Source organism: Chiloscyllium plagiosum, unplaced genomic scaffold, assembly GCF_037043375.1.
Source record: "Chiloscyllium plagiosum isolate Xiang-an unplaced genomic scaffold, Cpla_swu_hap1 HiC_scaffold_45, whole genome shotgun sequence".
NCBI lineage: Eukaryota > Metazoa > Chordata > Chondrichthyes > Orectolobiformes > Hemiscylliidae > Chiloscyllium > Chiloscyllium plagiosum.
In genome coordinates, this window is record NW_028270183.1 from 9,653,286 (window position 1) to 9,680,832 (window position 27,547).

General features: G+C 43.5%; 1 protein-coding gene across 8 annotated transcripts in view; it reads right to left on the reverse strand.

The window, feature by feature from the left end:
- Window positions 1-27,547, reverse strand: part of mast1a (microtubule associated serine/threonine kinase 1a) — a 162,523-nt gene that overhangs the window by 112,245 nt on the left and 22,731 nt on the right. For 7 of the 8 annotated variants that reach the window (XM_043694926.2, XM_043694931.2, XM_043694930.2 and 4 more), the window contains exon 1: window positions 304-414. In XM_043694926.2, the coding sequence (XP_043550861.2) occupies window positions 304-386 (83 nt within the window). In that variant the 5' untranslated portion in view covers window positions 387-414. Of the gene's footprint in view, window positions 1-303; window positions 415-18,223; window positions 18,256-27,547 lie in introns of those variants that run through there. The other variant, XM_043694928.2, reaches the window with a different exon arrangement.

A 27,547-nucleotide genomic window follows, 5' to 3' on the forward strand; every position in this document is an offset into this window, starting at 1 on the left:
TGCTGCTTTTCACAGCCTAGCATCTTTACAGCAAGAGTGGGTGGAGGAGAGGGAGGAATCTAATCCCTCCTTCTCAGCATCAGTGCAATAACCACAGCCCTTTCCCCTCTTCAAACATCTATCTATCCCTCCCTGCTTACTGGCTGCTGTACCACCCTGAAACATGCAAATATGTTGTATTACACACACACACACACACACACAGAGACAAACGTAGATTTGACCTTCTCTCATACATTCACTGTCATAGGCACACCAGAACATGCCCCTTTCTTTGTTCAATGGAGGCAGCCTCTCAGTTACCTTTTAGAACGTCGGAACATGCTGCTATCAAGGAAGTACGGCATAGAAAAATTAGACAGTACAGTCCAGAGAGAGTCAGACATGGTCCTGCAGAGCTGACATTGTGATGGTGGCGTTAAGTTGGTACACAGCACCGTCTAGCCACTGAGGAAAGAAAGCTGTACTAATTCCCTCGATGGGTTTGGCAGATTATTCCACCGGTCTGGGAAGGGGAGGATGCTCTGTGTGTGTGTGAGTGTGTAAGTCTCTGTATATGTGAGTGTGTGAATCTATTGCCACCAGCAGTCTGGGATTGGAAGAGCTGGCACCTCTTCCAAACCCCACCCCCTCTGTTCCTGCATCGTCAAGAATCTGCCCTGGAGCTTAAACACAATCAGTCAGTCCCATACTTGCTCCCGCCATATGGGAGTGTTCGGGGGGAGGGGGGAGACGGTGCCTACTCACAAAACAGTCATCTATTTATCCAGATTTCAGCTGAGAAGTCCAGACCAAGACTCCAGAGGTTCTGAGAGAAGATAAAAGCTAACAATGGGAAAGGAAGAAATGCTAGAAAAATGAAATAAAGGAGACAGACATGGGAGACAAAAAGAGAACAACGGAGACAAAGAGGGAAAAGGGCAAAGATTATGATAGAGGAAAGATTAGAGGGAGGGATAGGCACACCCACTGATGCAGACTTAAATATGAAAAGAGGCAGAGAAGGAGAGAAAGAGGGAAACAGGTATAACCGAAGGAGTACAGGGATACAGAGACTCAGAAGCAAAGACTCACATAAAAACTCTCGCTCACATCCTTTCACACTCACTTATTTATACTCACATCTTACTCTTACACACACACACAAACACATACACACACACACACACACACACACTCTCTCCCTCATACACACACACACCAGCAGGGAAGACAGTGACGGGCCATTCACCCTTCAAGTTTAAGGTCAGGGACAGGTGGAGACTAAACTCAAATGAACTAAAATCAGAAAGAATCGACATTTCGGGCACGAGCCCTTCTGCAGGAATCATGCCCGAAACGTCAATTCTCCTGCTCCTTGGATGCTGCCTGACTTGCTGTGCTTTTCCAGCAACACATTTTCAGCTCTGATCTCCAGCATCTGCAGTCCTCACTTCCTCCTAAAATCAGAGAGAGACATGCTCAGAAAACCAGACAAAGAGATCATGATACAGAGGTAGGCACTGAAAAATAGAAGCAGACACACATATAAACACAGAAAGACAGAATAGCAGCACAGACAGATTGTGTCGATCACTGTCTTTCTATATCACTATGAGAGAGACACAGGGTCAGAATAAAACACAGAAACAGAAATCAGCAGATTACTAAAAGAAAGAACCCAAGAGAAAGACAGTGAGTGAAACAATGATTGAATAGAAGCAGTATGAAAGATTTTGAAGGACATGATAAGAGAAAAAAATGAATTAATAAAAAGAAATGATTTAATTTTTTTCATGTGCAGAAGTGTCTGCCAAACCCTCCTCAACGACATGGAGTCACCACCCTCTCTTTTTACAAAACAATAAAGCAGTGTAACAGGACTGTGTTCCCCACACACCCGACCAGTTTAACTTGCTTATATTTAACCTGTCACAACCCTTATTCCAAGCATCAAGTCCTGATCTGCACAACAACAAACTCCATTTATAAGACATAGGAGCCATTCAGCCTATCAAGTCTGCTCCGCTATTCAACCATGGCTGATAGTTTCTCAACATTCTCCTGCTTTCTCCCCGGAACCCTTGATCCCCTTTACAATCAAGAACCAATCTACCTCTGTCATAAATATACTCAATGAGCTGGCCTCCACAGCCTTTTGTGGCAGCAAATTCCATAGGTTCACCATTCCTTGGCTGAAGGAGTTTCCCCTTATCTCCGTTCTAAAAGGTCTTCCCTTTACTCTAAGGTTGTGCTCTCGGGTCCTAGTCTCTCCTACCAATGGAAACATCTTCCCAACATCCATTCTGTCCAGGCCATTCAGCTTTCTGTAAGTTTCAATTAGATTCCCCTCCCCACCCATCCTTCTAAACTCCATTGAGTATAGACGCAGAGTCCTCAAATGATCCTCATGCGTTAAGCTGTTCATTCCTGGGACCATTCTCATGAACCTCCCCTGAACATGTTCCAAAGCCAGAACATCCTTCCTGAGATATGGGGTCCAAAACTGCACACAATACACCTTGATGTGGCCTCACTAGAGACTTATAGAGCCTCAGAAGTACATCCTTGCTTTTATATGCAAGCCCTCTCAAAATAACTGCATCATTGCATTTGCCTTCCTAACTACTGACTCAACCTGCAAATTTACCTTGAGAGAATCCTGGACTAGAACTCCCAAGTCGCTTTGCACTTCAGACTTCTGAATTTTATTCCCAGTTGGAAAATAGTCTATGCCTTTATTCTTCCTACCTTATACTTTCCCACGTTATACTCCATCTGCCACTTCTCTGTCCACTTTCATAACCTGCCCAAATCCTTCTGCAGCCTCCCTGCCTTCTCAATGCCACCTGTCCCTCTACCAATCTTTGTATCATCTGCAAACCTAGCCAGAATACCCTCAGAATTCCTTCATGTATAAAGTGAAAAGTTGTGGTCCCAACACTGAGCCTTGCAGAACACCACTTGTCACCGGCTGCCATACTGAGAAGGACCCTTTTATCCCCACTCTCTGCTTTCTGCCAGACAGCCAAGCTTCTGTCCAGGCTAGCACCTTGCCTCTGACACCATGGGCCCTTATCTTACTCAGTAGCCTCCTATGCAGTACCTTGTCAAAGGTTCTCCTTGGTCCAATCTGCTTGATACTTCCTCAAAGAATTCTAGCAGATTTGTCAGGCATGACCTCCCCTTGATGAAACCATGCTGACTCTGCCCTATTTTACCAACTTTGGTAAGTTTGAGGCAACTTTAACATAGGAAAGAGTCCCAAGTTGTTTCACCCCAGTGAATTTTACACTAAGCCATATAAACTGAAATAACTGTACAGAGGTTGGTATCCCGTCACCAAGTCACCCTTTATTTACATGTGCACAGTACACTGGCTGAGACCAGGCAGCTCAGAGTCAGGCCCTGAAGACTCTCTGTTTATACCTGTGTCAGGCAGGGCTCCCTTTTTGGCGCTGATTAACAATCACAATCAAGGATCTCATAGTCAATCACTGCATAAAGAGATTGTGGGATGGGTAGCCAAAAGATTGGGAATAGAGGTAGGTTGTAAAGAGCATATTGAATGAAGAGAGCGATGTGCAAGGCAGAAGGGGTTTGGGACAAAATTCCAGAATTTATGGCCCGTGCTGCTGAAAGCACAGTCAGCAATGTTGCAGGGAATGACATCTGTGATGATCAAAAAGTCAGAATTGATGGCGTAATGACATTTTGGAGGTTGAGGACAGAGGTCAATTACAGAGAGGGAGGCGTGAAGCCAAGGATGGATTTGAAAGCAGAAATTAAAATTTTAAAATATTGGAATTGACAGACCAAAACACATAAATGTTTGACTGAGAGAGTTCAGAGTCTGAGTGAATACATACCCCAGTTTGAGGGACGTGGATGTCGCTGGTTAGGTCACTATTTATTGCCTATCTATAATTGCCCTTCAGAAGGCGCTAGTGAGCTGCCTTCTTGAACTGCTACAGTGTATATGGTGTGGGTAGACCAACAATGCCATAGTGAGGGAGTTCTATGATATTGGCCCAGGTGACAATGAAGGAACAGCAATACATTTCCACGTCAGGATGATGAGCGAACTTGCAACCTTGAAGCTGCTGTCCATATGCTTCTCAATGGTAGTGGTTATGGGTTTGGAAGGTGTTGTTAAAAGGAGCCTTAGTTAATTTCTGCAGTGCATTCTGTAGAGGGGACACTGCTGATATTCTGTGGCAGTGGTGAAGGGAGTGAATGCTGAAAATGGAGATGGGGTGCCAATCAAGCAAGTTGTTTTGTCTTGGATAGTATCAAGCTTCTGAAGCATTGGTGCACTCATTCAGGCAAATGAAGAGCACACTCCTGACTTGTGCCTTGGAAATGGTGCACAAACTTTGGGGAGACAAGAGGTGAGTCAGTCACCTCAGAATTCTCAGCCTCAGATCTATTCTTGTAGCCGATATATTTATATGGTAGGTCCAATTCAGTTTCTGGTCAATGGAAACCTCTGCCATGTTGATAGCATCAATCAATCTCTTTCAGGGAGAGAAGGCGAGGGAGTTAACATCCTTCCTTTGTATCATTCAAAGTTCTTTGCTTCTTTTTGCTGATACATACATTTCTCCAGGTATCCACACACCTATAAGAATCAATACTCTCCACTTAATATCTCAAGTTCCTAAAACTGCCCTTTGTCTTCCTCAGTATGAAGCTTTATCCACTTTAATGCTTGGGGCAAATCCATAATCTGAAAAGGCCATTATTTCTCACTTCATATTTACCTGTAGATGCACTGCTGATTCCCAGCATGTCAATGAGACAGGATGTGGTCAGCCAGGATGAATGATTTATTTCTCGACCCCCTCACCTCGTTTATTGATTCATTCTTTTCAATGCCAGTTTGGGGATTTGGGACCTGCCTCCTTGCCCTACCCTTGGTGGTTGGTGACCATGGTGCTGGGCCTGTCGTAGGCCTGCCTTCCAGCAAAACGCTGAGAAAGACTCATGCCTGCAAGTGGGGAGTTCAAGCCCCACTGCAGGCAACTAAGCATGATATGCAGACTAACAACACTAAAATGCAAGAAGTAAGGCATTGTCTGAGGTGAGGTGCTAAACGGAGTCTGGGTCTCTACATAAAACACTGGAGCACCAGATCTCTGTGTAAAGTACTCAAGGACTAGGTCTGTTCATGAAACGCGTTTAAGAAAATAGTTCATGGCTCACAACAAAGACACATCCCAGGATGAAAGAATGATTCTAGGATAGGGCTAAGCCAATCATGGTTATCCAGGGATGTAATGATAGCATCAAATTGAAAGGAAAAATATAGAAAGATGTAAAGATTAGTAATAAACCTGAGGATTGGGGAAGTTTTAAAAACCAACAAAAACAGCCAAAAACATAATAAAGAAGGAGAAGGTAAACTTTTAAGGTAACATGTAACTAATATGAAAACAAACAGCAAGAGCTTCTTTAAACAGTTACAAAGGAAGAAAGATGCCAAAGTGAACATAGGCCCCTTAGACAACGAGGCTGGGGAAATAATACTGGGGACCAGGAAATAGCAGAGGATTTGAGTAAATACTTTGTGTCAGCCTTCACAGTAGAACACCCGAATAGCATTGCACTAATACTAAAGAACCAAGATACAAAAGGAGGACAGAATAAGTATGAAGGAAACGAATGTATCAAAGGCCGTTAAGTTTCTAGGACCTTTTTCATATTCACTCATAGGACGTGGGTGTTGCTGGCTGGGCCAGCATTTATCGCCGGTCCCCAGTTGGCATTGAGGAGGTGGTGGTAAGCTGTCTCCTTAAGGCACTGCAGTCTATATGCTGTGGGTTGACACACAATGTCCTTAGGGAGATAATGCCAGGACTTTGAGCCAGCAACAGTGAAGGAACAGTGATATATTTCAAAGTCAGGATGGTGAGTGGCTTGGAGGGGAACTGTCAGGTGGTGGTCTTCCCTTGTAAGTGTGCCCTTGTCCTTCTAGATAGAACGAGTAGTGGGATTGGAAGGAGCTGTTTAAGGATCTTTGGTGAATTTTTGCAGTGCATCTTGTAGATAGAAACACTGCTGCTACTGAGCACCAGTGCTGGAGGGAGTGGATGCCTATGGATGTGGTGCCAATCAAGTGGGCTGTTTTTTCCTGGATGGTGTCAAGCTATGTTATTGGAATGTTATTGGAGCTGCACCCATCCAGGAAAGTGGGGAGTATTCCATCACACTGCTAAATTGTACTATGTAGATATTTTGGGGAAATCAGGTGGTGAGTTATTTGCCACAGTATTCCTAGCCTCTGACCTGCTCTTGTAGCTATTGTGTTTATGTGGTGAGGCCAGTTGAGTTTCTAGTCAAGGGTAATTCCAAGGATGTTGATAGTGGGAGATTTAGGGATGACAAGGGGTGGTGATTAGATTGTCTCTTATTGGAAACGGACATTATCTGGCATTTGTGTGGCATGCTTGTTACTTCACTTGTCAGCCCAAGCCTGGTGAATTCCTGATAAAGGGCTTTTGCCTGAAACGTCCATTTTCCTGCTCCTCGGATGCTGCCTGACCTGCAGCACTTTTCCAGCACCACATTCTCGACTCTGATCTCCAGCATCTGCAGGCCTCACTTTCTCCAAGCCTGGATATTGTCCAGACTTTGTAGCAAAGAACAAAGAAGAACAAAGAAAATTTACAGCCCAGGAACAGGCCCTTCGGCCCTCCAAGCCTGAGCCGATCCAAATGTACTGTCTAAACCTGTCGGTCAATTCCTAAGCATCTGTATCCCTCTGCTCCCCACCTACTCATGCATCTGTCCAGACGCATTTTAAATGAATCTACCGTGCCTGCCTCTACCACCTTTGCTGACAACGCGTTCCAGACGCCCTCCACCCTCTGTGTGAAGTACTTGCAGTGTGTATCCCCCTTAAACTTTCTACCTCTCACCTCTCATTATTGAATCCTTAACCCTGGGAAAAAGCTTTTATCTATCCACCCTGTCTATACCCTTCATGGTTTTGTAAACCTCAATCAGGTCCCCCTCAATTTCCTTTTTTCTAATGAAAACAAACCTAACCTACTCAACCTCTCTTCATAGATAGCACCTTCCATACCAGGCAACATCCTCGTAAACCTTCTCTGCACTCTCTCCAAAGCGTCCTCATCCTTTTGGTAATGTGGTGACCAGAACTGTACACAGTATTCTAAGTGCGGCCGAACCAGTGTCTTATACAATTTTAATATGACTTGCCAGCTCTTATACTCAATACTCCGTCTGATGAAGGCAAGCATACTATATGCCTTCTTGACCACTCTATCCACCTGTGCAGCAACCTTCAGGGTACAATGGACCTGCACTTCCAGATCTCTCTGCCCATCAACTTTTCCCAAGGCTCTTCCATTCGTTGTATAATTCATCACCTCACATTTGTCTGGACTGAAATTCACCTTTCTGCCCAACCAATTTTCTGCCCAACTCTCCAGTCTATCTATATCCTCCTGTATTCTTTGACAGTCCCCTATGCTTTCTGCTACTCTACCAATCTTCATGTCATCTGCAAACTTGCTGATCATACCAACAGTGCCCTCTTCCAGATCATTTATGTATATTACAAACAACAGTGGCCCCAACACTGGTCACCTTTCTCCATTTCGAGAAACTCCCTTCAACGATTATTCTCTGTCTCCTTTTGCTCAACCAGTTCTTTATCCACCTTGCTAGAACACCCTGCACACCATGTGACTTCATTTTCTCCATTAGTCTACCATTTTCTCCATTAGTCTACCATACTAAAGTCCTTGTATATGACATCAAAAGCCCTTCCTTCATCTATCAACTTGGTCACTTCCTTGAAGAACTCTATTGAGTTGGTAAGGCACAATCTTCCCCCCACAAAACCATGTTGCCTATCACTGATAAGCCCATTCTTTTCTGAATATAAATAGATCCTATCCCTCAGTACCTTCTCCAACGGCTTCCCCACCACCGACATAAGGCTCACTGGTCTGTAGTTACCCGGAATATCCCTACTATCCTTCTTGTACAGGGGAACAACATGAGCTACCTTCCAGTCCTCTGGCACCTCACCTGTACTTAAGGATGCCACAAAGATATCTGTTAGGGCCCCAGCTATTTCCTCTCTCGCCTCCCTCAGCAACCCAGGATAGATCCCATCCGGTCCTGGGGATTTGTCCACCTTAATAACCTCTAGCCTACCCAACACATCTTCCCTACTTATGTCAACGTGATCCAGACTAATCAAACTTCTATCTCTAATCTCAACATTCATCATGTTCCTCTCCCCAGTGAACACTGATGCAAAGTAATCATTCAGAATCTCACCCATTCTCTCAGGTTGGACACACAGCCTTCCTTCATTATCCTTTAGTGGACCAATCCTTTCTCTAGTTACCCACTTGCTTCTTATATAAAAATAAAATGCTTTGAGATTCTCCTTAATTCTGCTCACTAAAGCTATTTCGTGATCCCTTTTTGCCCGCTTGATTCCTTGTTTAAGACTTGTCCTACTCTTCTGATATTCCTCCAGGGCCCGTTCTGTTCTTAGCTGCCTAGACCTCATGTACACTTTCCTTTTCCTCTTGGCTAGTCATGCAATTTCTCCTGTCATCCAAACTTCACAAATCTTGCCCTTCCTATCCTTTGCCTTCGATGGGACATGCCTATCCTGCACTATCTTCAACCTGTCTTTGAAAGCCTCCACACATCAAATGTGGACTTCCCTTCAAATAGCTGTGTCCAATCCATATTTCTGAGCTCCTGCCTAATTTTGATATAATTGGCCTTGTCCCAGTTTAGTACTCTTCCCTTAAGACCACTCTCATCTTTATTTACGAGTATTCTAAAACTTACAGAATTGTGGTCACTGTTCCCAAAGAAATCCCCCACCGCAACTTCTACCACCTGTCCTGGCTCGTTCCACAGTACTAGGTCCTTTTATGACCCCTGGTCCAATATAGCATTGGAACATGGTCTGTTTCAGTATCTGAGGAGTCACGAATGGTGCTGAACATTGTGCAATCATTAGCGAACATCCCCACTTCTGAACTTATGATGGAGGGAAAGTCATCGGTGAAGCAGCTGAATATGGCTCGGCATTCCTGGGTGGGATGCGTCCTAGGATATTAAACGAAGCAGCTCCAGAAACTCAACTGGCTTCACCAGTGGATGAATTGATAGTAATCTTCCAAGAATTCTTAGATTCTGGAAAAGTCCCAGAGGATTGGAATGGTGCCAACGTAACACTTTTATTAACAAAAAAAAACAAGGTAACAATAGGCCAGTTAGCTTAACATCTGCTATTGGGAAAATGTTTGAGTCTATTGTAAATAGCATAATAGTGACGCATTTAGAAATACATAATATGATTGAGCAGCATTAGCTTGGCTTCATAAAGAGAAAATTATGCCTGATAAATTTATTAGAACTCTTTGTGGAGCTAACAAGCAGGATGGAAAAGGGGAGCCAATGAATATAAAATATTTGAATCTCCAAAAGGTGTTTGATAAGATACCACATGTTAAGCTACTTAACAAAATAAGGCTCCATGGTGATGGAGGTAGTATATCAGCACAGATAGAGGATTGGCTAACTAATAGAAGACAGAGAGTTGGAGCTCAAGGAGCATTTTCAGGATGACAAACTGTAATAAGTGGAGTGCCGCAGTGGTTATTGCTGGTCCCAAACACGTTTATAACATATGCATAGTTGTCAAGAAGAACTGAAGAGTTAAATATCATTTAAATTGGAAAGGACTGCAGCAAGCTACAACACATAGGGATCTGGGAGTCACTCCTAGTGCACACATTACAAAAGACAGAGAATAAAGATATTTTTCCTCTCCGAGGGTAGTGAGCCTTTTTATCGTAGAGGGTTGTCAAGGCTGGGTCATTAAGTCTATTCAAGATTGAGATAGTCAGATTTTTAATCAAGGGAATCAAGAATAATGGGGAAAAGACAGGAAAGGAGCTGAGGATTGTCAGATCAGCCATTATATCACTGAATGGTGGAGCAAATTTGATGGACTAAATGGGCACCTCTGCTTCTACATGTTATGGTCTTACCCATAAACTAAGTCTCTGTATAAATCATCCATAATCTGGATGTCTATAATTCACATCTGGGACTGGATCATTATGAAACTCCCAGGGACCGTGTCTCTCGATGAAATACCCGGGAAAGAGGCTTTATATAAAACACAGGGAGACTGGGTTTCTACTTACAACATTTGAGAACCAGATCTCTAAATAAAACATCGGGGCAGTGGGTGTCTGCATAAATCATCCATGGACCGGGCCTGTTTCTCATATACATGTGGACTGAGTCTCTATATCAAAACTCCCATGGAAGGCTCTTTGTTTCTAACAGCTGGGAATGGTTTTCTGTATAAAATACACAGAGACCTGATCGTTACATAAAATACTGAGAACCATTTCACTACATTAAATGCCCAGGAACTGGGTTTTTACATAAATCACCTGTGGGCTGTGTCTCTAGAGGCAGAATCCAGGACCGGGTGTCTGTGTGAAACACCTGGAGACCAGGTAGATATATATTTTCTAATCAACCTGTTGACAGGTGTAATTACACAACCTCTCAAGCAGATGGGACTTGAAGCTAGCCGAATTGTTCAGGGCAAGGTACACCACCACTGCAACACAATACCCAGGAACTAGAACGCTATGTAAAACACATAGAGGATGACTCTACATAAAACACCCTGGGACTCAATATATACAATGTCTCTAATGAAACATGTGAAACGAGAACCTGGTCTTCTTATAAAACAGCCAAGAAACTTGTCTCAATATAAAGCACCCAGCTAATGGGTCTCTACATAAAACAGTCTCGGGACAAAGTTTCTACATAAATTACATGGAGACTGGGTCTCTATATATAATAGATTTGCAGAGGAAATTTACCAGGATGTTGCCTAATGGAGAATTTGAGTTATGAAGAGAGATTGGATGGGGTTATTTTCTTTGGAGCAGGAGAGACTGAGGAACAACAACATTGAGATGAACAAAATTATGAGTGATTAATGACTAGGAGGGCATAGATTTAAGGTCGGAGGTTTAGAGGAGATTTGAGGAAATCCTTTTTCATCCAGAGAATGGTGGAAATCTGAAATTCACAGCCTTTTTCTTATTAATGGGATGAGGGATGAGGGTGTCACTGGCTGGGCTAACATTTATTGTCCATTCCTAATTATCCAGAGGTCAGTTAAGAGTCAACCACATTGCTGTGATTTAGGTGTTACATGTAAGCCAGACCAGGTAAGGATGGCAGTTTCCTTCCCTAAGGGACATGAGTGAACTTATATAGTGTCTGTTAGGATGGTAGAGGCAGAAACCTCCGAACATTTACGAAGTATTTAGATGTGCACTTCTATGTGCACAAAGTATTCAAGGCTAAAGGCCAAGTGTTGGAAAATAGAACTGGTATAGTTAGGGACTTATATTTGATTGGTACATATGCGATAGGCCAAAGGGCCATATTCTATTCTATAGACCTTTACATCTCTAGAAAACAGTTGCGAATCGTATCTATATATAAAACACCCAGGGTACAGTCTCTACCTAAAGCACCCATAAAAACATCTCACTTTGTATATAAAACAGCCAAGGATCAGGTCTCTCTAGAAAACATCTGGGATAAAACACTACTGGGCTGGGTATCTGGGCATCTGATTTCTTCATAAATACCCATGGACTTAATCTCTACATAAAGTATTGGAAACTCAGAGTCCACATAAAATCCCTGGGGACATGGGTTCTCTATGAACCACCCATAGACCTCTATACAAAATCTACTGAGACTGGGCCTCTGGGTACGGGGATGAGAGGGCATCGCAAAACTGGCCAGACTTCACAATCTAATCAATTGTGGATCATTCTCTGAGGACCTAACTGGGCTCAAAGTGATTAAGTTCACCTGTCTCATTGCCCAATATCCAGCACAGCAATCACTGTCAGGTACAGGGGGGTTACAAATCAGATCAGCTCATGGTTCTAGTTTATGCCTCAGTTCATGGGCCGGGATCTCAGATGCTGGCTACTCAGTGTTGGTGCTTTAATCTGGTATTTTGTGATAGCATATTAGCTCTGATACAACATTAAAGCCTCCTCCCTCCACCACCCCCGCCCTCATAGCCAAGGTCCTGGGTATCAATTACTCTCAGGATAATGCTGCAGTAATGATATCACAAGGGGTAATCCGCTCGTGTGAATGTCAGCGTGTATTAAGGACACAGGGTGCAGTGATTGTACTGACAGCTGCTGCCTAGATAGGGACTGACCAGGCACAGAACACCACCTCCCCTGTAAAATTAAATCACTGGGAACTGGAACAGACACCACGTGTCGCTTCTGAGCTGTAATTTAATTCTGCAATTCAGATGATGGCCACAAGCCATTCACAGTGTAGCTTATGATATTACCTGAACCACTCCATCAGATTGTACACTAGTCAGCAATTCTGAGTATCCATTGTTACTCCGTGGGCGGCACGGTGGCACAGTGGTTAGCACTGCTGCCTCACAGCACCAGAGACCCAGGTTCAATTCCTGCCTCAGGCGACTCTCTGTGTGGAGTTTGCACATTCTCCCCGTGTCTGCCTTGGTTTCCTCCGGATGCTCCGGTTTCCTCCCACAATCCAAAAATGTGCAGGTTAGGTGAATTGGCCATGCTAAATTGCCTGTAGTGTTAGGTGAAGTGGTAAATGTAGGGGAATGGGTCTGGGTGGATTGCGCTTTGGCGGGTCGGTGTGGACTTGTTGGGCCGAAGGGCCTGTTTCCACACTGTAAGTAATCTAATAATCTGCAAATCATCTGAGTGCTCTAGATTCTAACCTACAACTCAGTCCAGCTATCCACCATTGAGACAAAAATCAGCCAAATCCAACTATTAGGTTCCTGCTGATAAATCACTCCAGCCTATCAATTAGTCAACATATAGATGATATATATAATCTACTTGTTTGAGCATCTGAACCGCTCAGTTGGATTCCACGATGAAATTCACTTCTGCGTGTTCACGATATTCCATACAGTCGATCAATAATTAGATTCCAGTCTGTAACTGACTCTTGAGCATCAAACATTCAATATGTTACATAGAATTGACAGCACAGAAACCAGTCATTTGGCTCAAATGGCCTATATCAGCTTTGATGTTTCCCATCCCCTTAACAATTATATGTCAACAATTACACATTATCAAATTTCTGTTTCTTTGCACCTCAGGTATTTATCTCATTCTTAGATGCATCTATTCACCTTAACTTCATGTGATTTTGAGTTCCACATTCTAACCACTCTCTGGTTAAAAAGGAATCTCAATTCATGATTGGATTTATCAGTGTCTGTCTTGTATTTATGGTCCCCTCACTTTAGTTTGAACATTACCCCCACCTCTAACTTATCAAACCATTTCACAATTTTAAAGACATCTGTTATATCTCTCCTCAGCTTTCTCTTTCCTGGAGTCTTTGCTGGGAGGTATAATCTTCGAGGAGAAAGTGAGGACTGCAGATGCTGGAGATCAGAGCTGAAAATGTGTTGCTGGAAAAGCGCAGCAGGTCAGGCAGCATCCAGGGAGCTAGAGAATCGACGCTTCGGGCATGAGCTAATCTGTCAGTTCTTCAAATTCTGCATAATTTTGTACAGTTTATTCTTTCATGGGATTTAGGTGTCAGGAGCAAGGCCAGCAATGATTACATATCCATACCTGCCGTTGAATTGAATGGCTTGCCATGTTATTTTAGAGAGTAGTTCAGAGTCAACCACATTGCAGGCCAAGCAAGGTAAGGATGGCGGATTCCTTTCCCGAAAGGGCATCACTGAGCCAGATTGGTTTCTATAACAATTGATGATAATTTCACGTTCAATTTTACTCAATGTTAATTCCAAAGTTATTAATTCAATATTCCACCAACTGCCACGGTAGGATTAAGATCATAAGGCCATTAGAAATAGGAAGTAGGCTATTTAGCCCCTCAAGCCTGCTCCATCATTTTAAAGGTTCATGGCGAATAGAGTGATAGAATCATAGAGATATACGTCACGGAAACAGACCCTTCGGTCCAACTCGTCCATGCCGACCAGATATCGCAACCCAATCTAGTCGCAGCACCCAGCCCATATCCCTCCAAACCCTTCCTATTCATATACCCATCCAAATGCTTCTTAAATGTTGCAATTGTACTAGCCTCCACCACTTCCTCTGGCAGCTCATTCCATACACATACCACCCTCTGTGTGAAAACGTTGCCCCTTAGGTCTCTTTTATAACTTTCCCCTCTCACCCTAAATCTATGCCCTCTAGTTCTGGACTCCACGACGCCAGGGAAAAGACTTTGCCTATTTACCCTATCCATGCCCCTCATAATTTTGTAAACTTCTATAAGGTCACCCCTCAGCCTCTGACGCTCCAGGGAAAACAGCCCCAGCCTGTTCAGCCTTTCCCTATAGCTCACTGGTCACAGGCCTCCACTGGTCACAGGCCTCCAGTGTGAAAAACAACCCTCCACCACCCTCTGTCTTCTACCTTTGAGCCAGTTCTGTGTCCAAATGGCTAGTTCTCCCTGTATTCCATGAGATCTAATTTTGCTAATCAGTCTCCCATGGGGAACCTTGTCGAACGCCTTACTGAAGTCCATATAGATCACATCTACCACTCTGCCCTCATCAATCCTCTTTGTTACTTCTTCAAAAAACTCAATCAAGTTTGTGAGACATGATTTCCTACGCACAAAGCCATGTTGACTATCCCCTCCAACATCTTGCCCACCACTGAGGTCAGGCTCACCGGTCTATAGTTCCATGACTTGTCTTTACCGCCCTTCTTAAACAGTGGCACCTTGTTTGCCAAGCTCCAGTCTTCTGGCACCTCACCTGTGACTATCGATGATACAAATATCTTAGCATGAGGCCCAGCAATCACTTCTCTAGCTTCCCACAGAGTTCTCGGGTACACCTGATCAGGTCCTGGGGATTTATCCACCTTTACCCGTTTCAAGACATCCAGCACTTCCTCCTCTTTAATCTGTCCAACATTCCTCATGTCCACTTTCCTGCCCTTTCCTTGTGACCCTTACTGATCAAGAATCTATCTATGTCACTCGTAAATACACAAAAGTACTCTTTACCCACAGCTCTGTGACAAGGAATTCCAACAACTCACAATTATCTGAGAGAAGAAAATCCTCCCCACTTCAGTTTAAAATTGGCACCCTTTTATTCTGAGATCATACGCTCTGGTACTAGCCTCTCCCATGAGGGGAAACATCCTCTCAGCATTTACCCTGTCAAGACCCTTAAGAAACCTATATCTTTTGATGTAGTCACCTCTCATTTTTCTAAACTCCAGTGAGTAAAGTCCCAACCGATTTAATGTTTGGCCTGGGCCTCTAGATTACAATCCCCGATGACAAGACCTCTACACCACCATTCCATCATCTTTGTATTCAACCTGCATGCACATACCAAGAGTGTGCACATACACACTGAATATAAATAATTCATTTGTCTTGAGCACAAATCCCTGTCGGAACTCACTGTTACACATTTGAATCAGCCTCATTATTCTCTCAGATACAACTCTGCTGATCATTCCCTAAATGGACCCTGCTCCCTTTATTCTGGGGAGCACCCAATGTCAAATTTATACTACAGAGTAACGTGGATTGAACAAGACGTCCCCACTCTGAATTGAATACCACGTCCTTCAAATGCAATTTTGCAAGCTTTCAAGAAGCCAAGTACTAACGCTAATGTGATGACAGCAATTATAAATCATTAATCAGATGTACTTTATAGATAGTCTATGAACATACAGAATAGGAGCTACAATAAATCTCACTTAGTTCATCTTCTCTTAGTTCCCACCTCACGAATGACAAAAATAATCAGCTATGCCCCTCTGGCTAAATAAAGTTGTTTGCACCCAATATTTTCCCCCCTAACCAACCTGCTGAGTTCCTCCAGCAATTTCTGGTTTTGCTTCAGATCTTCAGCATCCATATGCATTGTTTTATTGTTATGTTCAGAGAGGTTATTACATACCTCAGCAGCAAACAAGGCTTGAGCCCAGGTCTCCTGGCTCAAAGATAGAACACTACCATTGTGCCACAAGAACGTTTTGCAGCCCATCTTGACCAATGCATACACCATTACCACTATTCTCAATCCATCTGGGCATCCCTCACATCAGAACACTCACCAACATTTAGATTGTTGATCTCTTATCCCATTGGAACTTGATGACCTGATTCTTAGTCCTTAACCTGTCAACAAATCAATTGGAAGACTTCTGATCAAGCCTGCAACCACAACCAACCTTTCAATCTGGTTCGTCGACAGTGGTGAATAATTTCTGGAGACTCTGTGGTGAAATGACTCATCCTATTTCCTTGATCATCATGAATAACACAGTCAATAGCTGCTCATTGGCAGACCAAACACCCCTTTTTTTCCCAAAAGCTTCAACAAACTGTCTTAGTTTTAGTTTTCATTTTTGAAAAAAAAACTGCAACATTTGTTTATCCAAACCTTTCCATGGAAAAACTGTACAAAATGACTCTATAGAATATAGAATTAGTAGGCGGCACGGTGGCACAGTGGTTAGCACTGCTGCCTCACAGCGCCAGAGACCCTGGTTCAATTCCTGCCTCAGGCGACTCTCTGTGTGGAGTTTGCACGTTCTTCCACTATTATACTTGTAGCTCTTTTTGTTTACATGCTTTCCAATTCCACCACACCATTTCTTTCATAACGCTGCCACCATACTATACGCAGTACCCTAGGTGTGGTCTAAAGCCAAGCTTCAATTTGAGTTTCGGATAACTTCCTTACTTTTCCATCCTCTCTGCAAGATATAAATCCATGATTTGCTTCTTTATAACCTTGTTAGCCCAAATCCGCTTTTTTTAAACACTTGTGCTTTTTTAGGCCCTTTGCTGCTCTACAGTATTTATGCAGGGTCCATTCCTCTGAAAAAACTTAAGGAATGTGTTCATGTCCTGCGCTTTTTGTGAATTACCCAGGAACCTTACATTGTTTCGTCTATGGCATTGCTTGGCCAATCAGAATCAACTAATTAAATAGTCAGCACCCATTCCCCTGTAATATAAATTGCAGTGACCTTTTGAATTTGGCATTCTTTAGCAAAAGGAAAAGCTTTGGCTATCTGTCCCTTTATTTAGCACTGATTTGGTTGTTATTTTCTAAATATTAAGCCGTCTCCTTATTTTTCTTGTCAAGCTACCTCATACATGTTCATGCTGAAATTCATTTGCCAATTAAATGACCATTCTTTAAGTTTGTTAATACTTTCTCATAATCTAACATTTGGCTCAGAACTTAGTCATAGTGTCACAGAGATGTACAGCACGGAAACAGACCCTTCGGTCCAACCCGTCCATGCCGACCAGATATCCCAACCCAATCTAGTCCCACCTGTCAGCACCTGGCCCATATCCCTCCAAACCCTTCCTATTCATATACCCATGCCTTTTAAATGTTGTAATTGTACCAGCCTCTACCACTTCCTCTGGCAGCTCATTCCACCCTCTGCATGAAAAGGTTGCCCCTTAGATCACTTTTACACCTTTCCCCTCTCTTGTTGCACAGGACAGTTAAGCATCAAATTATATCCTTACTCAATAAGCATCATATAAATATTTCTACCAGGTGAATAGTCATGATCTGAATGAGGTGTCTGAAAGACGATATGGAAGCAGCTTCAAAGTAACTTCACCCATTGCCTCTGTACTCATGAAGTAACTTGGCTCCTGTTCTGGCAGTGTCTCAATTCTAAAAGTCTCATCCTAGTCTTCAAATTCCTCTATGGTTTGACCTCCTCCCCATCCTTGCAACATCTCTCGACCTGCAATCCTCTGAGACCTTGGAGCTCTTGCAGTTTGTACCTATGTGCATTTACTTTGCCCCACCATAGGCCATGCCTTCTGTTGCCTGGGCCCTATGATCTGGAATTGCTTCCCTAAAACCTCCCCGCTATCTCTCTCTCCTGCTTTGAGACACCATTTCAAATCTATCTCTTTGATCATTTTTATTTTGGTAATTTGTCCTAATACCTCACATAGTTCAGTGTCAATTGTTTATCTCAGTAAAAGCCTAGGCAGCACCCTGGGATGTGAAGTGATAAATGTGCCTTATAAGTGTGTCAATTTTTTTGCTGCTATGTGTTTCCAGCTATACGTCTTGTCTTTTAACGTCTGAAAACTCTTTACTCACCTGCTCCCTTTTCTTGTCAAAGGCAGATCTTTCTGTAAATAAGAGAAAAAGGCAAATAGGTTAAAAGTCTTCATGGGTCTCTCATATTGGAGCAATAACTTCTGATCTCTGCAATCCCAGCTGTTCAGAACACATTAGTGATCAGCAATCACATTCAACTCTTCTTTTCCCTTGGGTGGGGGAGTCCAGAACTAGAGGGGAAAAACTTAAAAGGGATCTATGGGGTAACTTTTTCACGCAAATGGTGGTACGTGTATGGAATGAGCTGCCAGGGGAAGTGGTGGAGGTTGGTACAATTACAACATTTATCAGACATCTGGATGGGCATATGAATAGGAAGGGTTTAGGGGGATATGGGCCAAATGCTAGCAATTGGGACTAGATTAGGTTAGGATATCTGGTCAGCATGGATGGGTTGGACAGAAGGGTCTGTTTCCATGCTGTACATCTCTATGACTCTGTGATGATGCATAGATGTGTTCCCCAACGATATCAACCATGGGTCTGACCACTATCACTAACAGTATCAGATAAAATGCTAAGTGGCTGCCTTAAGAAAAGAGGTCATGTCATACAGTCATGTAATTATGTATTTTGTCTTTTTACATCTTCAACAGTAAATGTTTATCTGGTGTCCACTTCTTGAAAATGATAATTGTAACATATTAACATATAATGCATCGGTGTTACAAGTACAGTTTTGTGGAATGGAGTTATACTGCCTAGTTTTTGTGTGTATAGGGGAGATTGATGTAAGTGGAATTATGCATGGAGATTTCTCTACCTTGATGTTTACCTTCTGCACTATCACTGGGTCAGAATCCTGGAGCTCCCTCCCTGACAGCACTATTGATGTATGTACACACCCCCATGGCCTGGAGAAAATTAAGGAAGTGCAATAAATGCTGAACTTGCCAGCAATGCTCACATCTCATGAACAAACAAAAAGAAACAAAATTAACATGAGCAAAGAGCCAAAAACACAAAGGATAATCAGCTCCGTGCCAACATTAGCTGATTTGTTTTTACTCATTGGTGGATATGTGCATCACTGGTTGGGCCAGCATTTATTTCCCATGCTTAAATACCCTGGAGATGGTGGCAGTGAGATGCCACCACGAACTGCTGTAGTTATTGGATGTCAGTACACCTACAGTGCTATTAGGAAGGGAGTTCCATAGTTTTGATTCAATGACACTGAGGAACAGCGACATATTTCCAGGATGCTATTTTAGCTTGGAGGGAAACTTGAAGGTGGTGGTGCTTCAATTGATGTGCTGCCCTGGTCCTTCTGTATGGGAGAGTTCATGAGATTAGAAAGTGCAGTTAGCATAGCTTTGGCAAAATTGCTGCAATGCAACTTGCAAATAGTACACGCTGTTGCGACTATGCATGGATGGTGAAGGGAGTGAATGTTAAAGGTAGTGAACAGGGTACTGGTAGGTGAGCTGCATTGTCCTGCATGTTTATACTGCATGAGTATTGTTGGAGCTGAACATACCCCGGTAAGTGGAGAATATTCCATCACACCGGGGACTTCTGCCTTGTCGATGGTGGCTAGGTTTTGGGGAGTCAGGAGGTGAGTTACTGTGCAGAGAAGCCTCCCAGCCTTGAACTTGGTTAAAAGTTCCAATATCTTGGCTGGACAGGGGTTTTACAGGTCCAAGGTGGTCCTTAAGGTGAAGCAAAAGCAGAAATTGCTGGAGAGCTCAGCAGGTCTGGCAGCATCTGTGAAGATAAAACAGTTAATGCTTGGAGGCCAGACCCCTCAGCTGAAGATGGGTCACTGGACTTGAAATGTTAACACTGTTCTCTCTCTACAGATGCTGCCAGAACTACTGAGTTTCTCCAGAAATGTCAGTTTTTGTTTCAGGTTTCCAGCATCCACCGTTCTTTATTTTAGATTAGTGGTCTTTAATGTTGTCTCAATGTTTGACATACATCAATATGGCCTGTTTAATTCTGAAGCTGCTGTACAAACTCTGTTTGCAAAGCTGCCTCATTGGATATAACCAAGTGATCAACGATTTTACAAACACACCCGTGGCCATTTCCTGTGTCTCAGATTTATGAAGAATATCATTTTCCTGCAGAAAGGAAGGCTCACATTTTAATGCTTTTCATCACATCTCTTACAGCCGATGAGGTAGAATCATGGAATCCCTACGGAAGCAGGCCATTCGGCCCATTGAGTCCACGCCAACCTTCTGTAGATCATCCCACACGAACTCAGCTCCCTACCCAATCCGTATCACCCTACATTTCCCTAACATGAACATCACAGGCAATTTCCCATGACCAATCCACCTAACCTGCACATCATTGGACTGTGGGAGGAAATCAGAGCACCCAGAAGAAACTCACGCAGACACAGGGGGAATGTGCAAACTCCACATAGACAATCGCCCGAAGGTAGAATCGAACCTGGGTCCCTGGCGCTGTGAGGCAGCAGTGCTAACAGTGCTACCGTGCTGCCCTTTCAGTACTTTCTAAAATGTTGTCTGTGTCACGACAATTTAGCGGCTCTGTGGTTGAGTGGGGGTATTCATTTAATGATTGTACCACTGAACAACCAAGAATTTTTCCATGTCCTTGTGGAAATGTGCCTAGGATTTTATGGTATGTTCACTCTGGCTATTATGACGAGGTGACAGCTCTTTCATGATGAAGTAAGTGCTGAGAATGGATAGTGCCAACAAGAATATTCCAGTCCTTGTTTTCCAATCAATGTATCCATCTTTGTTACATTCCATCCCATGCTTTGTGACAGATGCAGTCAGTTGGGTGGCCAACACAGGAAATGTTCAGGAAAGATGTGAACAAGGAGAGCATGCTAGGGAAGGTGTAATGAACAGCATGCAAAATGCATCGGAGCTATTTTCAAACAGAAGTGCAGCTTACGTCATGTCCCCAATATAGAAGACTAGAATTCTGGCATATTTTAATCTGCAGTCGTGAAATTAATTTCACTCTTCCACCTCTTGGTATATCGTCTGCAGCCCTGAGGGAGTGCCTCACGGTTGGAGGTGACTTCTTGCAGACACAATGTTAATCTCAAGCCAGGTCTGTCTTCGTAGATGTAAAAGGTACTATTCAGATAAAACCATGGATGTGTCCCCCATTATCCTGCATTGATATTTATCCCTTAACCAAAATTATTAAAACACTCTGATCATTATTGTATTGCTATCTGTGGGATCTTGCTGTGTACAAATTGCCTGCCATATTCCCCACATTGTGCCATGACTGCACATATAAAATAATTAATTGGCTGTAGGGTTCTTTGGGACTGGTGAGGTTCTGAAAGCCACTAAATAAATGCACAAAAGCAGCCATTACTCAAAAGGGCAGAGTTGTCATAGGAAGGTGTTTCACTAAAGGTTTACCTCAGAAAGGGGCTGCAGTGATGGTGAATATAAAATGAAGATGTAACTGAAACAACAGCAGTACGCTGACAAACCAACAGAAGGTCAGTTGGAAATGGAGAAGTTACCATCTCAGCTGTCATTCGCCACTGCCTTAACATGTTATGGATGCATGAGGTCATCTAGGTCCTTACAATTTGTGATTTATCAATAGCACAGTGGAGAATATGGAGCTAAGGCAGTTAAATGGGTGTGGAGGCAGATATCAACCATGAGAAAACAGTAACTGCCAGAACAGGCCAAGGGGGCTGAATGACTTAAATCCTGCTTCCATGTTCACGTGCTCACTGTGTCTGCAAGTGAAACAGCTTGTCACTTTTCTTTTTGAGATTCTTCTCCTTGGAAACTTGGTAGAGGTATTCAAAATCACGAGGGCTCTGGACAAAAACAGGGAGAAACTGTTCCCAACAGTGGAAGGGAGTGGTAAAGTATTTGGCACACATTTAAGGTCATTGGCAAAAGAAGTAATGGCAACCAGAGAGGAAAAACACCTTCACGCAGTTAAGATCTGGAAATGTGCGCCCTGAGATTATGGTGGATGTACACTTAAGGGGCAATGGGATTATTATCTGGAAAGGAAGAACACACAGAATTACGGAGAGAAGGTAGGGGATTGTATATTTGGAGCGCCAGTACTGACACAATGGGCCAAATGGCCCCTTTCTGTGCTGTAGACACCCTATGATTCTGTCATTTGCTACTTTAATTCCACATCCACCAGTCTTACCTCTCTGCCATTGACACAGACAGTACTGAGGGACATGATTGGGCCATTTGTAAGAACTATTCATATATGGATTCTGGGTAATCCAAGATGGAGGATGGGAAAAATTTGAGTTGTAACAGCTGCTCCTTTTTTGAGGTATTTTAGGTGTTAGAGGTGATTTCCTCAAATTCCAGGAGCTGCAATTATTGTGTTATATACTATTGCAATTGCTTTGAAACTTTGGAGAAAAGAAAAGTCAAAACAACAACAACTTTAAAAGGGAGAAAGACAGACAAAGACACAAGGTCTGTAAGGGAGAGAGAGAAAGAAACCTACACTGCTAACTGACACGGCAGTGAACATGCGCAGTTACTGCCTTTGCTGTTTGAATTCATGTATCGCTGGAAATTGGAGTGCATCTAGGAAAACTTGACAAACAGCGAAATGCACAACTGATCTTGGGAGAGGTCACAGCACAGAAACGGATAAATGAATAGTTTTAAGCATAGCCTTGCTGTAAATCTACAATAGTGAGTAGAATGGGTTCTTTCTTGATTATATGTTTTTATTGGGATCTGTCTCTTGATTACATTTAAAAAATGTAAGCCATAAGTATTAAGTTAGCCTGGAGCAGTGTTTTGTAGGGAAATAAGATGGTGCTATTTTCTGGGTCTGTAGATTGGGAGGAGCAAAGTGGCCTTTAGTAGAGGGATATGCTTTTCTTGTCCAATGAGAGAGTTTCCAGGCTACTGAGGATTATATCTGCAGTGAATGTCGGTTGCAAATCCTGTCAGATTGAATGGATTGGTTGGAGCGACAGTTAGAGGCAATGAGGAATTTACAAGAGCTGGGGGGTGTGATCTGAAAATGTGTTGCTGGAACAGCGCAGCAGGTCAGGCAGCATCCAGGGAACAGGAGACTTAACGTTTCGGGCATAAGCCCTTCTTCAGGAATGAGGAAAGTGTGTTCAGCAGGCTAAGATAAAAGGTAGGGAGGAGGGACTTGGGGGAGGGGTGTTGGAAATGTGATAGGTGGAAAGAGGTCGAGGTGAGGGTGATAGGTCAGACTGGGATGGGGGCGGAGAGGTCAGGAAGAAGATTGCAGGTTAGGAAGGCGGTGCTGAGTTCGATGGATTTGACTGAGACAAGGTGGGGGGAGGGGAAATGAGGAAACTGGTGAAATCCAAGTTCATGCCTTGTGGTTGGAGGGTTCCTAGGCAGAAGATGAGGCGCTCTTCCTCCAACCGTCGTGTTGTTGTGGTCTGTTGTGTTGTTGTTGCAGGTCCAAAGACCTGCATATCCTTGGTGGAGTGGGAGGGGAAGTTGAAGTGTTGAGCCACAGGGTGGTTGGGTTGGTTGGTCCGGGTGTCCCAGAGGTGTTCTCTGAAACGCTCCGCAAGTAGGCGGCCTGTCTCCCCAATGTAGAGGAGGCCACATCGGGTGCAGAGGATGCAATAGATGATGTGTGAGGAGGTGCAGGTAAATTTGTGGCGGATATGGAAGTTTCCTTTGGGGCCTTGGAGGGAGGTGAGGGGGGAGGTGTGGGCGCAAATCTTGCACCTCCTGCGGTTGCAGGGGAAGGTGCCGGGAGTGGAGGTTGGGTTGGTGGGGGGTGTGGATCTGACTAGGGAGTCACAGAGGGAGTGGTCTTTATGGAATGCTGATAGGGGAGGGCAGGGAAATATATCCTTGGTGGTGGGGTCCGTTTGGAGGTGGCGGAAATGACGGCGGATGATACGCTGTACATGGAGATTGGTGGGGTGGTAGGTGAGGACCAGTGGGATTCTGTCCTGGGGGGTGTGATGGATGGCAGTTATAGAAAGGGAGAAAAGCCACCGATACAGTCAGGTGGATGGGTTAGTTCCAAGAAAGGTAGGAGAGATGGGCAGGTAGTACAGGAGTTTTCTGTGGCTTTCCCCGTTTCAAACAAGTGGTTTGGAAATTGTAGGGTGTGATGGACTTTCAGGGGAATGTAGCACGAATACCCAAGTTTCTGTTTTTAAGACAGGCTCTAATGTAATGAAGGGTACATCGAGTTCCAATCGATCGATTGTGTTAGGGGACTCTCTAGTCAGAGGCACAGACAGGCATTTCTGCGGCCAGCCGGGAAAAGTCAGAATGGTGTGTTACCTTCCTGGTGCCAGGATCAACGATATCCCAGAGAATGTTCTCAAAGGTGAGAGGGGCCAGCAGGAGGTCATTGTACACATTGGTACCAATGACATAGGAAAGGAAAAGGATGAGATTCTGAAGGGAAAATATAGAAAGTTAGGCAGGAATTTAAAAAGGAGGTCCTTGAAAGTAGTAATATCTGGATTACTCCCGGTGCTGCGAGATAGTGAGGGTAGGAATAGGAGGATAGAGCAGATGAATGCGTAGCTGAGGAGCTGGTGTATGGGAGAAGAATGCACATTTTTGGATCATTTGGAATCTCTTCTGGAGTAGAAGTGACCTGTACAAGAAGGATAGATTGCACCTGAATTGGAAGGGGACTAATATACTGGCAGGGAGATTTGCTAGGGCTGCAAGGGAGGATTTAAACTATTGGGGGGTGAAGTGGGGGGGGATCCCAGGGGATCCCATAGGAGGAAAGAGATCAATCTGAGACTGGTACAGTTGAGAAAAGAAGTGAGTCAAACGGTCAGGGCAGGCAGGAACAGCACAGAGATCAAGGTAGGACTGATAAATTAAACTGCATTTATTTCAATGCAAGAGGCCTAACATGGAAGGCAGAAAGACTCAGGGCGTGGTTAGGAACATGGAACTGGGATATCATAGCAATTACTGGAATGTGACTCAGGGATGGACTGGACTGGCAGCTTAATGATCCAGGATACAAATGCTACAGGAAGGACAGAAAGGGAGGCAAGAGAGGTGGGGGAGTGGCATTTTTGATAAGGGATAGCATTACAGCTGTACTGAGGGTGATATTTCCGGAAATACATTCATTTGGGTGGAACTGAGAAATAAGAAAGGGGTGATCACCTTATTGGGATTGTATTATAGACCCCCTAATAGTCAGCGAGAAATTGAGAAATAAATTTGTAAAGACATTTCATTTATCTGTGAGAATAATAGGGTGATTACAGTAGGGGATTTTAACTTTCCAAATATAGACTGGGACTGCCATAGTGTTAAGGGTTTACATGGAGAGTAACTTGTTACAGTGAACAAGAAAATTTTCTGAGTCAGTATGTGAATGTACCTACTAGAGAAGGTGCAAAACTTGACCTACTCTTGGGAAATAAGGTAGGGCAGGTGACTGAGGTGTCAGTGGGGGAGCATTTTGGGGCCAGTGACCATAATTCTATTAGTTTTAAAATAATGATGGACAAGAATAGATCAGATCAAACAGTTGAAGTTCTAAATTGGAGGAAGGCTAATTTTGATGGTATTAGGCAAGAACTTTCAAAAGCTGATTGGGAGCAGATATTCACAGGTAGAGGGATGGCTGGAAAATTTGAAGCCTTCAGAAATGAGATAACAAGGGTCCAGAGACAGTATATTCCTGTTAGAGTGAAAGGAATGGCTGGTAGGTGTAGGGAACGCTGGATGATGAGAGAAATTGAGGGTTTGATTAAGAAAAAGAAAGAATGTCAGGTATAAACAGGAGAGATCAAGCGAATCCTTAGAAGAGTATAAAGGCAGTTGGAGTATACGAAAGAGGGAAATCAGGAGGGCAAAAAAGGGACATGAGATAGCTTTGGCAAATATGGTTAAGGAGAATCCAAAGGGTTTTTACAAATACATTAAGGACAAATGGGTAACTAGGGAGCGAATTGAGCCCCTCAAAGATCAGCAAAGCGGCCTTTGTGTGGAGTCACAGGAGATGGGGGAAATACTAGATGAATATTTTGCATTGGTGTTTACTGTAGAGCAGGATATGGAAGATATAGAATGTGGAGAAATACATGGTGACATCTTGAAAAATGTCCATATTACATAGGAGGAACTGCTGGATGTCTTGAAATACATAAAGGTGGCTAAATCTCCAGGACCTGATCAGGTGTACCCTAGAACTCTTTGGGAAGGTAGGGAAGCGATTGCTGGGTCCTTGCCAAGATATTTGCATTATTGATAGTCACTGAGGTTCCAGAAGACTGGAGGTTGGCTAATGTCGTGCCATTATTTAAGAAAGGTGGTAAGGACAAGCCAGAGAACTATAGACCAGTGAGCCTGACGGTGGTGGGCAATTTGTTGGAGGGAATCCTGAGGGACAGAATTTACAGGTATTTGGAAAGGCAAGGACCGATTAGAGATAGTCAAGATGGCTTTGTACGTGGGAAATAATGTCTCACAAACTTGATTGAGTTTTTTGAAGAAGTAACAAAGAGGATTGATGAGGGCAGAGCAGTGGACGTGATCTATATGGACTTCAGTAAGGCGTTCGACAAGTTTCCCCATGGGAGACTGACTAGCAAGGTTAGATCTCATGCAAGTCAGGAAGAACTAGCCATTTGGATACAGAACTGGCTCAAAGTTAGAAGACAGAGGGTAGTGGTGGAGGGTTGTTTTCAGACTGGAGGTCTGTGACCAGTGGAGTGCCACAGGATTGGTGCTGGTCCACACGTTTTCATTTACATAAATGATTTGGATATGAACATAGGAGGTATAGCTAATAAGTTTGAAGATGACACCAAAATTGGAAGTATAGTGGACAGTGAAGAAGGTTACCTCAGATTACAATGGGATCTTGATCAGTTGGGCCAATGGGCTGAGGAGTGGCAGATGGTGTTTAATTTAGATAAATGTGAGGTGCTGCATTTTGGGAAAGCAAATCTTAGCAGGACTTATACATTTAATGTTAAGGTCCTCGGGAGTGTTGCTGAACAAAGAGACCTTGGAATGCAGGTTCATAGCTCCTTGAAAATGGAGTCACAGGTAGATAGGATAGTGAAGAAGGCATTTGGTATGCTTTCCTTTATTGATCAGAGTATTGAGTACAGGAGTTGGGAGGTCATGTTGCGACTGTACAGGACTTTGGTTAGGCCACTTTTGGAATATTGCGTGCAATTCTGGTCTCCTTCCTGTCATATAGATGTTGTGCAACTTGAAAGGGTTCAGAAAAGATTTACAAGCATGTTGCCAGGGTTTGAGCTACAGGAAGAGGCTGAATAGGCTGGGGCTGTTTTTCCTGGAGCGTCAAAGGCTGAGGGGTGACATAGAGGGACATGGATAGGGTTCCTAGACAAAG